The 15,512-nt window shown below is 39.4% G+C and overlaps 2 protein-coding genes and 1 long non-coding RNA gene across 5 annotated transcripts in view; 2 read left to right on the top strand and 1 right to left on the bottom strand.

Moving 5' to 3' along the window:
- Nucleotides 1-2,533, top strand: part of SPINK5 (serine peptidase inhibitor Kazal type 5) — a 62,685-nt gene extending 60,152 nt beyond the window's left edge. For both annotated transcript variants that reach the window (XM_072955145.1, XM_031671592.2), the window contains exon 33: nucleotides 1,060-2,533. In XM_072955145.1, the coding sequence (XP_072811246.1) occupies nucleotides 1,060-1,068 (9 nt within the window). In that variant the 3' untranslated portion in view covers nucleotides 1,069-2,533. The remainder of the gene's footprint in view (nucleotides 1-1,059) is intronic.
- Nucleotides 1-15,512, bottom strand: part of LOC140691554 (uncharacterized) — a 181,487-nt gene that overhangs the window by 41,614 nt on the left and 124,361 nt on the right. The window lies entirely within an intron of this gene.
- On the top strand, nucleotides 2,022-13,327 carry LOC107033539 (uncharacterized). The gene is made up of 5 exons (XM_015239420.3): nucleotides 2,022-2,275; nucleotides 11,162-11,301; nucleotides 11,838-11,851; nucleotides 12,573-12,691; nucleotides 13,152-13,327. The coding sequence occupies exons 1-5, from the start codon at nucleotides 2,022-2,024 to the stop codon at nucleotides 13,246-13,248; spliced, it is 624 nt and encodes a 207-aa protein (XP_015094906.2). The 3' UTR covers nucleotides 13,249-13,327.

Genomic DNA, 15,512 nt, shown 5'->3' with positions numbered 1-15,512 from the left:
TACATCCTCCCCAATGTTCATAGCAGCAGTATATACAATAGCCAAGACATGGAAACAGCCTAAATGTCCATCGACAGATGACTGGATAAAGAAATTGTGGTATATTTATACAATGGAATACTACTCAGACATAGAAAAGAATAAACTAATGCCATTTGCAGCAACATGGGTGGACCTAGAGATCGTCATTCTAAGTGAAGCAAGCCAGGAAGAGAAAGAAAAATACCATGTGATATCACTCATATGTGGAATCTAAAAAAAAAAAAAAAAAAAAAGAAAGAAAACAAAGGACTCTATGAACTCAACTACAAAACAAAAACAGACTCGCAGACATAGTAAACAATCTTATGGCTACAGTGAAAGGGGGTGAGAAGGGATAAATTTGGGAGTTTGAGATTTATAAACACTAGCCACTATATATAAAGATAGATTTTAAAAATTTCTTCTGTATAGCACAGGGAACTATGTTCGGTATCTTATAATAACCTTTAATGAAAAAGAATATGAAAATATATGTATATATATGCATCACTAGGACATTGTGCTATACACCAGAAACTGCCACACTGTAACTGACTGTACTTCAATTAAAAAAATATATATATGACTACATGGATGAGTCAGGCAAGGAAACTAGCTGATTAAATTCTCATGGCCTCAAACAAACTGTAATAGTAAATCATTAATTGCTATAGGAATTGGATTTAAGTCCTGACCAAATATGAGACCTTTGGCAAGTCACTCAACTTCTCTGAAGCTCAATTTCCTCCTTTGTGAAATGATGTGAGTGAGAGCTTCCTCTTTTCATTACCATGAAGGTTACACATAATCAAAAGCAGAGTTCATTTTTATATCTACCTCAACAGGTAATATGTACAAGGTGTTCAATAAATACTCATTGAAACGAATGATATGTGAAAATGATTTGAAATTGTGTGTTCTTCGCAGAATGCAGGGATCTGGATTTCTTTGATTATGGTACAGTTATTATATGTACAGCCTGAGTTTCTACAGTGTCTTTGAGTTGCTAGCATCTAACCTACTCATCTTCTCTTCTAGTTCAAATGATGCAAGAGTTGGTGAATACCATGAGAGAAAATGTGTACTCCAATTATGAATCGCCTACCTTCACCATCTGTATATACGAAGAACTCTTCAGAGCTTGTCTTATTTACTATAGAAAGCAATACAGAGCTGTTGGGGGAATGGACTCACTAATTTTCAGTCTTTTCCATCTCTTTCCTCCTAGATTCTGTGATCTGAGGGCATAGAGACATCTTCACCCAGTCTGTGCTCTGGAAACCTGATCACAATGCTGTCTGTTCAACTGCCTGTTCAATAAAAGTACACCCAGCCGAACACGATTTCTGGGACTTCTTTGTGGATAATAGAAACGTGTTTTTGCAGAAGCTGATAAACTCTACCCTTGTGTCTTGTCACGCCTGTGGGTGGAGAGAGAATGCTCACTTTTTTTTCAGATTCAAGTTACTATCATAGTTGGGAAGGAATGTCTAGAAGAGAGGTGGGGAGACAGGGTTCCCCAGCAGCCAACAGCTATATAAAGCTCAGTCAGCTATGAATCAACCTCACCTTCACTATCTTGTTACCTTACCACCTCCTCTATCTAGCTTCTGTATTTCCATGAATAGCTTAACTATCCCAATTATGTGGACCTCATCCAATGACACAGAACAGTAATTTCTCACATTCAATCACATTGCCTTCTGATTTCCTGTATCAGGATCTTAGACACACAGTCTGGGGGGAGACTAAGGCAAAGAGAGTTGCCAACGTGTGCAAGTCTCAGCAGCACTGTCTAACAGAAATAGGAGCCACAAATTTCAAATTACATATGAAAATATGTAATTTCAGATTTTCTGGTAGCTATAAGAGAAATGTGTAAAATTAATTTTAGCAATATATTTGGCCCAATATATCAAAACTATTATTTCAAAATATAATTGGTAAAAAATTTTATGTTACTAAGTCTTTAATATTGATAAGTATTTTATACTTACAGCATGTCTCAGTTTGGACCAGTGAAGTTTCAAGTGTTCAGTAGCTACATGGAGCTAGAGGCTACTAAACTAGACAGCGACCTAACACACCTGAGAAATCCACCAGGAATACAAGCATTAGAGAGGGGTGGGATGGAACAGCTTGTAAGCTCCCGTCTCGATGCTGAAACCCTGTCATGCTCCTGGTACCCTGCGACAGTACCCAGTACCAAGTTACTTTGTTCAGTTGCAGATTGTGGGCTGACGCTGAACACACGGTAGATGGAGGAAGCTTGAGGGGAATCCACCGTGCTTCAAGCCATTCTCAGCTATGGAAGAACTGTGTCTGAATGGCAGGCCTACTTGGATTGGGGAAGTTCATTTTGTAATTATTCCTCTGCCCTTTTTCTTCTAGGTAAGTTGCCACTAGGCCAATTGTAGTAGAATTCTGTGATCTCTGTCCTTTGTAACAGTGAAAATAAGTCAATCCCTCTGTTTTTCCTTTGTTATCATTATTAAAAAAAATAAAGAAAGAAGGCTTGTAAATCATTGTTTAAGCATGAAAATACAGATTCATCTCAGACAAAAAAGAGGAAGCATCGTTGCTATTTCCTTTGGCAATTCCAGGATATCCAAGATGGGTTTAGAGATTCTATAACATATGAGATTGTATCTCCTTCCTGGTTATTTCTAGGAAATCCAGAAATTCTATTTTCCTGGCCAAGACATACTATTTTTTGAGAAGTACCTGCTTTGTTATGTCATTTTGAATATTTCATTAAGATATAAAGAACCAACCCCTTATACTGCTTTCAGTATTATTAGGTAATGTGCACAAAAGACTTGGTTATCTCACACTAAAGACTTAACCAACCCTTGATAATCATTCAGAGCAGCAGGGAGAGTGTGTCTTAGGGATAGGGTGAGGTGAAGGATAGGGTGGCCCAGAGTGGGATGAGACACAGGATGAACAAATGCCTAGGGACTCAGTGAAGGTCAAGGGTGAAGTAGGGGTGGCAGGGGTCAAGAATGGGATCAGGATCAAGGATAATAAAGTACAGAATGGACTAAGGCTCAGGGATCAGGGCTAAGAGTGCGAATGTGTTGAAAACATTACCTGGGAGATTAAAAAAAGCTGAAAGTTGTTTATTTTGGAGACACAACCAAGACGTGAATATAAAACGTCATCTGTGTCAAAATGGTCACAACAAAACAGCTACAGTAACTAGCAAGTAAGCTAACTTTTGAGTTGCTTCTTGAGTCGTATCTTGATGGACTGGAGGCAAATGAAAACCAGACCCATCTCACTGATGTTTCACAAAGCAGCCCTAAAATTCTAAACCAGGAAGTGACAAGCGATCCTGAAATAGAACTAAAGAAAGCCAAACTATTTCTATCCCTGCTTCCTGGTCACTACCACCAACTTATGCGTTTCTCTGTGACTGATATTTCAGATTCTATTGTCAGAAAATGGGTTTTCATAGATCCACCACTGTCAACTTCCTTATTTTCTCATGTAAGGAACTCACCTGAAGTCTCCCTCTCTCTGTCAAGGCTTCAGAAACAAGTGCAGAGAGCACTTATGTAGACTCTGTCAGCGAACTTTCTATAAAGAGCCAGACTTTGTGGGACATACAGTCTCTGTCATAACCACTCAACGCTGCTGTTGTGTAAACATACGAATTTACCTTATGTTAATAAATATGCATGGCCGTGTGCCAATAAAACAGACTTACAAACATAGGTGGTGGGCCAGGTGGGACCCCTGGGCTAGAACTCAGTAATGGTTAAAAATCTGTCTCTTCAGTTACATGTAAATCAATGAAATTAGAACATGGCCTCACACCATATACACAAATAAACTCAAAATGGTTTACATACCTAAGTAAAAGACATGATGTCATAAAACTCCTAGAAGAGAACATAGGTGAAGCATTCTCTGACACAAATCATAGCAATATTTTCTTAGATTAGTCTTCCAAGGCAAAATAAATAAATGCAAAATCAATGGGATCTAATCAGATTTAAAAGCTTTTGCACAGCAAAGGAAACCATCAACAAAATGAAAAGATATCCTACAGAATAAGAGAAAATATTTGCAAAGAATGCAACTGATAAAGGTTTAAGATCCAAAATGTACAAACAGCCCATACAACTCAATAACAACAACAAAAAAACCACAATCAAAAGATGGGCAGAAGACCTAAATAGACATTTCTCCAAAGAAGACATACAAATAGCTAACAGGCATACGCAAAGATGCTCAACATCAATAATTATTAAAGAAATACAAATCAAAACCACATTGGGAGTATCAGTTCACAAGGGTCAGAATGGCTATCATCAAAAAGTCTATAAATAAATGCTCTAGAGGGTGTGGAGAAAAGGGAACCCTCCTATTCTGTTGGTGAGAATGTAAATTGATGCAGACGCTATGGAGGACAGTAAATATATAGGTTCCTTCAAAAACTAAAAATGGAGTTACCATATATAATCCAGCAGCCCCAATCCTGGGCATATATCCAGAAAAGGCAAAAACCATAGTTAGAAGAGATACATGCACCCCAATGTTCATAGCAGCACTATTTACAATAGCCAAGACATGGAAGCAACCTAAATGTCCATTGAAAGATGTGTGGCTAAAGATGTGGTATATATAGACAATGGAATACTACTCAGCCATAAAAAGGATAAATATTGCCACTTAAAGCAACATGGATGGGCTCAAAGAACATCAAACTAAGTCAGACAAATATTTTATGATATCACTTACATGTGAAATCTAACAAATAATACAAATGAACTCATTTGTAAAACAGAAACAGACTTGCACAGAAAATAAACTTATGGTTACCAAAAGGGAAAAAGGAAGGGAGAGGATAAATAAGGAGTAGGGGATTGACAGATACAAACTACTATACATAAAATAGATAAGCAACAAGGATTTACTCTACGGCACAGGGAACTATATTCAATATTCTAGAATAACCCATAACAGAAAATAATCTGAAAAAAATATATATATAACTGAGTCATTTTGCTGTATATCTGAAACTAACACAATAGTGTAAATGAACTATATTTCAAAAACAAAGAAGACTCTGTCTCTTGTCCTCCTCCTTTGTAACTCACTTGTCTTTGTTACCTTCCATACACTTAAATACTAACCATGCTTCTTACTCTATGATAATGCTAGTGGAAAATAATAAGTGTTGACATTTCTAAACATTTAATATGTGCCTGAAACTGAGAAAAGCACATGGCAAGACTGACATTTGTATCCCAATTTGTGGCCTTGTTTGTTGACTTTGACCAAGGCCAATCTCATATATTTCACAGTTAGATTACGGTAAATGGGAGTGAATGTGTCCTCAAATAACACTCCCTGTGGCCTCTACCAATGATGGGCAGTATCTAGTTCCCTCCTTAAAAAAAAAAAAAAAGCATAACATGATATCTTGTTCTTTCCTTGAAACCGTCCTGGCACACAAATGCCTTTTTCTTCCCAGTACTGAAGTTAAAGTTCTATCTAAATCATATATGGCTATAAATCATTCTTCAAGCGTGAAGAGGGAACAGAGAGGCTTTGTCATTTGAAAATAAGTCCCAGGAAAAAAAAATGCAATAAAGTCTTTGTTATCCTTGATGGACTTTTCATTTTTGACTGTACTTCCTTCCGGATTACTTTCAGGGATGAAAATAATCCTCCTCCAAGCTATTCTGTGCTCTCTCTCCTAATCTGTTACAGACCTTGTAAATGTCTTTCATGCCGAAAGACATCTCACTTTTTACCTTGTTTTATAAGCTTAGACCCTCTTTCCTTTCAGTGGACTTTTTTCAGTGGCCTCACAGACTTGCTTGTCTCCATTCTTTACACTTTTTTTTTTAATCTCCAAATGATCTCTTCAAAACAGAGATCTGTTTAATTTCCCAGTTCGATTTTTTTTTGAAAACTCCTACTAAGCAGACACACTGCAGTAAAAAAAAAAAAAAAGCAAAATGAGATAAACCTGAAATCTAGGCACTGTTTTCCTTTCTCCCTTTTATCCTCTACAGAGCTGATCACCAAAAATAATAACTCTTTGGTTTAAGCCATCATCATCCTTTCATGATCGACTACAACGGCCTTATACATGACTTCCCTGCTTCAGTCTCCTCTTCCACTGCATTCTCCACTGCAGGCAGAGTAATGATCTAAGGCCAAATCTGATGGTATTATGCGTAAAACCTTTAAGTGGCTTCTCCAGCCCCCAAGATGAACGCCGAACTCCTCCTGCCATGCAAGCCCTCTGTCCACCTCTTCAGTCTCAACTCTTACATTGTCCTCTTTCTTTCCTACCCTTGAATAATTTTCTTGAACTTGTTCCTACTTGTCCTCTCCTCCTAACATATCCCCTTTATCCACCCCTGGTCCTTCTCCCACTTTTTTCCTTCTATCTCACAAGATCCATTCCTTTAAACTCTACACTAATTTGTTCTCAACACATTAAAAGTGCAGCTTTTTTTTCTCCGAGAAAGTCTTCCACGGCTTCCTTCCTGTCTGGATGTGAGTCAGTTATTCCTTCCTTATGCTCCCCTGACCCCCTGTCCTTACACCTGCATTACCAGCTGTCACTGCTTCACAGCTGCCTGTTTACAAGTCCACGTCTCTCATTAGACCGTGGCTTTTTTAGAGAAGAGTTACTTTAATGTTCTTATTTACATTCCTAGTGGCTAGTGCAATACCTAGCATGGAGCAATTGCTTATTAAAAGTTGTTGAGTAAAGCTAGACCCTTAAGATAAAAGTTTTAAAAGGAAATTTAGGACAGGCACTCTCAGTTACAGTCAATGACATAAAACCCACAAAGACTTTTATTTTCAAAGCATTTAGAGATTCCACATTATCTCCCTGGTACAAATTTAAAATCGCTGGCACTGATGCTTCGAAACAAGCTAGTTACATGAAAATATGAACTTATAAAACATACCTCCTCCCCACATGAAGGCTAGATTCATGAGGTGTTTCTTAGAAATACTAGCAAAAGCTGTAGCTAAAGAGAAAGGCAAAAGCAGTGTGAGCCCAGAAAAAAAAAAATGCTGTGAGGTGTATTGTTATAATTAATCTTATAATAACTTTCAACTAATTAATTGCTCTTTATCAGCTAAATATATTTACCACTACAAAAGAAAATCTCAATCAGGGAAAGGTTATTTTATTTCAGGATAAAATCCTAGATTGACAGAGCTAGAAGAAAATCAGAGATGATTTATCTCACGTGTTTAATGTATGGGAATCCTGAAGCCAAGAGAGGGGAAGTGATTTTTCTGAGCTTACCCAAATGGGTGTAAATGAGAAATATACATTCAAGTAAATGGTTTTTAATCTTATGTCTCTTACACCACTCCCTCTGGTCTCATGAACCACAGTTCCATGCTTTTCATGCAAATGACATTATCTATCTGATCATATTTTCAGGCAAAAGACTAGATTTTATTTTTAGTCCCATGATCCTAGAAAACTATTCATTATCTACAGAAATGGTCACTTCTGTTTATTTCTGGCACACTTCAATTCCAAATCTATGGATTGTGTGGCAGGAGACAGTACATATGGAAGTGTTTTAGTACAGAGTCATGGGATTAGCAATGAGAAGTGAATTCTAATGGCTTGACTTACAAGAAAGAAGTCCTGGGAGCAGGAATAAAATGAAAATTTGCCAGCTATTATAGTCTCATCTCGGAGTCCACTTTGCTCCTAGAATTCATGTGAGAAGGCTGCCAGAGCACCAATTGCCAAGGTCTCTAAAAAAGAGCTTTTGACAAATTGTGTTCACAAAGGATATTTGCTTAAGTCCCAGCCTCTGGTCACAGGACAGACATTGTTGAATTAAGCAGGAAATGTCACACTCTTTTCTAGAGGCTGCTCCTAGGCGCTGAGAAGAGCTGTAGGCAGTTAGATGACCTCCACTTGCAAGGGCCCACAGAAGAATTTCAGAAGGTGCTCAACCCCCAGATACTCACTTATCTGGAAGCGTAAGGTAAGATTCTAAAGAAGAACGGGATTTTGATACAGTCATTTTAATGCCAGTATGTCAAACAAGAAATCACAACACAGCATCAGCAACTACGGCAGTGGTTAAAAGCTATTAACTCGCTTTCTTTGTAGTTGTCCTTCCTCCTGTTATCACAAAGCTAGAAGAAAAAGGGATATATTTTTTGCCTTAGAGGAGGTTTGAAATCAACTGGACAAAAACATAGAAAATAGGCCAAAAAAAAATGACCCTTAGAGGCATGAATACTTTAGAAACTTACCAAGACAGAAGAAATAACATTTTCAAGAGAAATCAGAGAGACTGAGTTCTAACAAGACTGCTGCTGGGCAGCTTCCTGAACAGGCAGCGACTGCTGAGTGTGACAAAGTGTCTGCAGATTCAGGGGTTTCTCAATCTCAGTCAGAAATCACCCTGTCTCACATGTGGCACAGAATCAGGGAGCAGCCTCAGTGAGGTGAACCATTTAAGGCAGGCTTTGCCCACGGAGATGCAGGTAGCAGTCATGACCGTCCAGAGACGAGAGAGGACCTGCTCTCATGTTCTGTGCACTGCGTAAGCATCTCAGATCCTCATAAACTCCAAAAATGAATGAGACCAAATCTCCCCAAATCCAGGCAGAGTGGAGCGCTCAGAATCAGACATAAGTTTATGTAGAAAAAGAGAAGAAGTAGATTATGTTGTACATCTACAGTTACTGATCAAAACTCACACCTATTCTGTGTAGGACCATGCTGGGGATTTGCTAGGAATTCACGTGCAGCGCGTATTCACATCAAGGCCTAGAATCAAAACCCATCAATGAGTTTTGAAACAAAATCTTGAGCCTGATAAGGAACTGGTAATAGAAATGGGTGTGGATTCGTTGGTGACTTCTGATTTGGGCAATGAATTGCAATGATGTTGAGTTTAACATAATTCTATATACTGTTTCTAAATCCTTAGTTTACTGAGTAGATGGCAAAAAGAAGAAAGGAAAATGCAGTCCTGCTAAGAGTTTATTAACAGGATTAATTTTTCCTATGAGGATTTCCAGAAAGGGAGGACCATGGAAGGCAGATTTTATAGGGCATGATTCTTAAACTCTGAATTTACACAAATGAATGAACAAATGAAACAAAATTTTTTAAAAATCTTCCTGGAGAGGAAGGCACACACACAAATTAAAACCTAACTGGTGATAGATTAGGTTTGAGTGTGAAAACCAGACAGGAAATGAAGATGCCTACATTTTCCTGGATTGGGTTCCTACTGACAGCTATTAGCAGAATGAAACCGGAGAGAAGCCTAAAAATGGGATTTAGCAGCAAAGTTAACATGGAAGATCCTGGGGGTGCCAGAAAGGCGGTATCCAGGGAGGAGTAGAGAACTGAGTGTAGGACCCAGATGGCAGATCCGCCCTCACCTTCTCTGGGAAAGTAAGGAGGGGCAGAAATGCTGACTTGGAGCTGTGTGGTTGCCGAGAAGACATGGCACAGGGGAGAGTCTTGTACTAGAACCAGGGGATCCGCCTCTTGGAGTGGCCTTGGACCAGATACCCTTCCTCTCAGGGCCTCACTTCCTCTATTGTTTGCAGTCTAGATCAGACGTTTTCAAAGAGATTTCCATGGAACCGTGAGGTGTGTGGTGGAAATGCAGGTACTTTTAAACCCTGTACTGCTTCTATTTAAGTTACTTTTTAAAAAATCTGTTCATTTATCACTTGCCTCATAAAATTACATTCTGTGTGGAAAAGGTTCCATTTTTTAATTGAACCACCACAGCAGAGAGTTTGAAAACCACCGACCCAGATGCTTGTTCAGGGACTCCCCAGGTCTAACACCCAATGAGCCATTGTTCTCATCTCTGCCCTCTACTTAGAACGTGGTCAGTCTAATCAGACGTTTCACCATAACTTGGAGAGAAGAGCACTTATCCTATTCAGAAAAGCTTCTGGATTGCATCTCATTGTGGTGCACATGTTTCAAATGCTGATGAAGCCTTGAAGTACATGTCAGGTGCAAGCATTTGAATTTTTACAATGGCATAAACTAAAATTGTAGACATCTATCTGAGAAGAAGAGGTGGTACTGGAAAATGCAAAGTATGAATGAGCGAGACATACCTTAAAAAAAACAGAAAGAAATGCAATCAGCTACTGGGAGACCGTAAGATTTGAAACTGGAAGATGTGGTTTTGGTCAAGATCTCAATAGGTGTCTGCTGTGGGGAATTTTAAGTCTTCCAGTCTGTGAGTTTCTTCTTTGTGAATTAATTCTATTTTTATGTTAACTCTGTCTTCTGGATGGCTGATGTGAAGACCACATGAGACGAGAGAGGTGAATGTGCTAAGTAACTGGAAATCACTAGGCCTGTGTTATTGAAAAAATATCGGTTATGCGGATAAACAGAAATCAGATACAGAAGCGGGGAATGTGTTAAAACAGAATACCATGGTTACAGTCTTAAGAGGCAGGAGACAGCAGGGCAAAACCTGGATTTTTATCATAAATATCCATTTTAGTTAATGAAGTAGTATATCCCAGTTTAAAAAAAAAAGTGTAGGCCTAGGATGCTGGGAAACTGGCTCTCCCAACTGTTAAGTGTGACTAAAGACAATACACTTGAAGCTTTCTGATTTTGTTGTTCTACCTGCGAAATAGCAATATTACTCCTCTTCATACTTCATAAAGTTAATCATGTAACAGGTCTTCGGAGAATGCTGAAAAGTGTGCCCACACTCTAGAAAAGCAGGGTTCACAGGGCTGATTATTAATTTTGTCTCCCACAGTACATTGTAAAGACATGTCCTCATGGCTTCTATGTTCTATGCATTTACTATAACCCTTAACACCCTTGATACATGTCATTTGAAAGTCTGCTTGCTCTTTACTACCCTATGATTTTATTTGTTTCTCAAATATAGTCATGCCATTATATTGCTGAGCCATCAAAGGATTATTATGTAAAATATCTTTTGGTAGGTGAGTTTTAAGAGGTAATTGTTCCAACTGTCAGTAACTCAAGATAATAAGGAAGTTTTCCTTGACAAATACAATAAACTGCCCTAGCTTGGGTTAACAGCCAATCATTGAGAAAGTCAATTTTTAACGAGGACAGGACCCTGCCTTGTGTATATATGTGTGTATTTGGCAGACCGCTTTTTCTCGCTCTCTCTGAACTTCCTGCTCAGAGCAGTGTATCCCTACGGCCCTCCTTCATCATCACTATGAAGAGCATCACCGCTTGTGTCATCCTTGCTCTGGCAGCCACTACGTGGGCTGCCTCTCTACCTGGTGAGTTAGGAATTCTTCTCAGTGGTTCTTTGTTAACTGTGACATACCCAGTACTCAGTCGTTACAGAATGTTAAAGTCAAAAGAAAATGTAGAAGGCATCTGTCTGGATTGATCAGATTAACAAAGTGGGGGTGAGTGAGACCTTCAGGAAGAGGAAGAGAGACTGAGAAGAATAAAAGGATTGTGAGCTTTCTGCTCATTTCCTGATCACGATCTCTTAGGTTTCTGACTGGCCCTTTGGAAACTACCTGTGCAAGTTTGAGGCTATAACCCCAGCCTTGCTCTGGGCATGCCCACGGGATCTCCTGGGTACCTGTAAAAGCCCTTTCCCCCATTTTTAAAATCAGGACCACATACACTCTGACTTCACCCTGAGATGGCCCTGAGTAAAGAAGTGACCTCTCTTAGGTCTGGCCTGGACAAGGGAAATGGGTTTTAGTTACTGTGAACAAGGAATTCAGCTTTGTGGAATTTACTCTTTTTCCAATTCCTTCTCTCCAAATGCATCTTATTCCACACTCTTCGGGTGATCAAGCAATACGGCCAAAAGTGAGTACAACCTTTTCTGTGTGGTCTTCGTAAAAATGAAATTAGAGCTTGTGGGTAAATGAGCTGTGAAAGCACCTAAACTGGGGCGCAGGGGCTGAAATCATTCCGCAGGACGTGAAGCTGCTCCTACTCTCCCTGTCCTGGTGCTGTCTCTTTTTTTCAAAGGTTGCAAAAGGAATCTCCTTGCAAAAGCGCAGTGAGGCTAAGTTAACTTTTACCTTTGGGTAGCATTTTAAATTTTTCTCAGTATTTTTCACATTCATTATTCTACTGGACTCTCATTATAGCCCTAAAAAGTTGAATATTTGAACAAGATCTGATTTGGCTTCTAAAAAAATCACTCTGGTATCAGTGTGGAAGGTGATTTCAATCTCCGATAAGCACGGAGGCTGGGCGATAAACCGGCAGATACTGCAACCATGTAGGCAACACATAGTGAGGGTCTGAATAAAGAGGATGACAGTATGAGCAGGAGATGGCTAATTCAAAATTAGGTACAAAATAGAATCCCCAGATGTATCCTATTCATCCTATTCATCAGACGGCTGTGAACTTGGGCTGAGCACTCCCTTGCTGTGACGGTATTCTCACCATCACAGATAAAGGAAATTGCAGAGGATGTGTACCCTGGCATGTGGGATTTCGGATTAAATGATCCCTCAAGGCTTTCTAGGATTTAACGTTTTGAAATTGTTTTTTCTCTTTTCCTTTCTTTGGACAGAGCATAGTTCAGTGCCCCAAATATTCTGATTATACTGTATGCACCTTGGAGTACAATCCTCATTGTGGATCTGATGGAAGAGTATACGGCAACAAATGCTTGTTCTGCAGCGCCGTTGCGTAAGTGCTTAGTTTAACATTTTGTGTGTAGGAAGAGCCTCTCCCCCAGAACCGGAAGCCATCTTAGCTACCCAGTAAGCTAGACGCTGCCATAAAGCGTAAGAGGGAGATGGCTGACTGATAATCATGACATTTTACAAAAAGAGGTAAAAAGAAAGAGAGAAAAGGAGAGAAAAAGGAAATGCGTAACAAGGAGAAACTGAAGCTAGGGAAAGAGAGGCTTGATCAACATCATAATATGATTAAGTGGCAGCAAAAAGAGAAATTTACAGACTTGTTGGCTCCTGGCACTGGCTTTTACCAGTTGACTGAATTCCTTTTTCCCACAGTGCTGAAGCTCAGTGATTAACTGCTCACCTTTCACGGTGTATACGCATTTGGCTGGCTGGAACTAAGAATATGCAACTTTTAATTTAAGGTCTCTAAAGCTTTCCTTTTAAAAACATGATTTCTCTTGCAGGAGGAGCCGCGGCACACTTTTTTTCGTAAAATATGGACCATGCAGGGTCTCCCCGGTGCCCAAGGGCCCTACGTATATTTTGGAAGAGTCCACATAGAGAACTGGTTTCCCTAGGACGGTTGTGGGGACAAAACCAGAGACCTGATTCTTCAATAAAAGATTCTCAGCAGAAAGTTGTCAGGGTTGTCTTTGTGGATACAATTCTTCTTTTCAAGAAATCATCTATGCTCATTTTCCTAAATGTATAAATCACACAGAAATACTTCCTCTATTTCTACTCACTTTGGGAGCTGGAGAGATTATACACACCCTGGTGAGAGAAGAGTCTGCTCATAGCCCCCATTTAAAAAAGACTCATTTTAAAAAAAATAAACATGGATCAAAGGGCGGCTCTAACCATTAGTATTACGTTACCTTTAGCTACACTAATGAAAAGCGGAAAATCCAGAGTTGGAAAAAGACACAGTGAGAATCCCTAACACTACAAACGAATTGGAACAGGCCAGGAATAACATAATGCTTTAGGCTAATCACCCCTTAAAGAGAACTCAGTCACATGCAGGCATCTGCAAAGGAAGGCATCTTGGTTTTCATTTTGGGGGAGAGTTTAAAAAAAACAGACTCTAATTAAATGTTGAAATCACTAATAAGGCCTGAGGCAAAGTCAAGTTAGTTGGGAACAAATGAGGGTATATGTAGGACTGTCACGAGATAGAGATGTGACAACTTTCTGGGACTCCAGAGAGTACTGAGGTCCTAAATAAAATGTGCAAAGATATTTACCTTGGAAAATAATTTTCTAATAGTGAGTTGGCAACTAGGGGCATAGTGATGCCCTACTAGTTCACGTGTTCAAAGCGCGATGGTTTTCATTTTTCAGCAAAGACTGGTTAAATGCTTGCCAGTTGTGCTGGAGAGATTTGTGTGTTTTTCCCTAACAGCATATATAGAAAGATCACTAGAGGTCAAGCAATGTGTTGTGTGGGGAGAGGCGCTACAAATGGGCAAAAAGAGTCCCAGCCATCAAGGCATTTGTAGACCAGTCAAACAGACAGACTGAAAGAACTGATTACTAAACAATGTAAAAAGGTTACACTCCAGAATTATTAAAAGCTCAGTAAGAATTGAAAGGAAGACTTGAGGTGTTAGTTATATGATGAGCTAGTGTATTAGTCTCCTCAGGCTACCATAACAAAATACAGACCTTCCTCCACTTAGGATGGGGTTATATTTTGATACACTCATCATAAATTAAAAATATCATACACTAAAATTGCACCTAACCTACTGAACATCACAGCTCAGCCTCATCTACCTTAAATGTACTCAGAACGCTTTCATTAGCCTACGGTGGACAAAATCATCTAACACAAAGCCTGTTTTATAATAAAGTGTTGCACATATCATGCAATTTATTGAATACTGTAAAAGCAACCAACGGAATGGTTGTATGGGTACAGAATGGTGTCAGCATATCGGCTGCTTACCCTCACGACTGAGTGGCTGACCGGGAGCTGTGGCTCACTGCCCAGCAACACAAGACTGTCGGATGCATATCGCTAGCCCAGGAAAAGATCAAAATTCAAAATTCAGTTTCTACAAAATGTCTATCACTATACAGCTGAAAATCTGTTAGTTGAATCCATCATAAGTAGAGAACTGTCTGTACCACAGACCAGGTGTCTTAAACAATAGTTTATGTTCTCACAGTTCTGCAGGCTGGGATGTCCAAGATCAAGGCGCCAGAAGGTTTGGTGCCTGGTAAGAGCTCACTACCAGGTTCACAGAGTGTCTTCTTGTTGTGACCTCCTATGAATGAAGGGGCAAGAGGTTGCTCTCTGGAATCTGTTTTATAAGGGCACGAACTCCAATCCTGAGGGCTGTGCCTTCTTGACCTACTCAGCTCCTAAAAATCTCACCTCCTAATACCATCACATCGGGGATTAGGTTTCAACATATGAATTTGTGGGGGATACAAATATTCAGACAGTAACTCATAGGAGACATTTAGGATGATGACCATCCCAGCTCATGACTGGAAGGATGGCTGCTGAACCTATATTAAATGATTTGCTTAACTACAAACAAAAACAACAGTTTATATGTTGTAGAGTATATTATATATAATGTTTAAAAAATACATGTAATTATGCAATAAGTACATAATTTTGCCTTTTGAACCTACAAATTGAAAAGGTGAGTTTAGTTACATAAACTCCGTTTTTGTCTAACCAAATTTCCCCAGGAGAATATGCAAGTCTGGGTAATGCTGTCCTGTGGCTGCCACAAAACCCCTGAGAAGGGCAAGACTTCACCATACAGCCCAGGGTGGGACTGATCATTTGTGTGAAGGTGTTTCTG

The sequence above is a fragment of the Vicugna pacos genome, chromosome 3 (genome assembly GCF_048564905.1).
Source record: "Vicugna pacos chromosome 3, VicPac4, whole genome shotgun sequence".
Taxonomy (NCBI): Eukaryota; Metazoa; Chordata; class Mammalia; order Artiodactyla; family Camelidae; genus Vicugna; species Vicugna pacos.
Note: the sequence above shows the minus strand (reverse complement) of the source record. Positions and strands in the feature narration are given on the sequence as shown.

Bases quoted from the DNA above. Each gene is read 5' to 3' on its own strand.
- LOC107033539 (XM_015239420.3), top strand. From the start codon at position 2,022: ATGTCTCAGTTTGGACCAGTGAAGTTTCAAGTGTTCAGTAGCTACATG. The intron at 2,276-11,161 runs GTAGATGGAGGA...TGTATTTGGCAG, and splicing joins GGGCTGACGCTGAACACACG to ACCGCTTTTTCTCGCTCTCT. The intron at 12,692-13,151 runs GTAAGTGCTTAG...TTTCTCTTGCAG, and splicing joins TTGTTCTGCAGCGCCGTTGC to GAGGAGCCGCGGCACACTTT.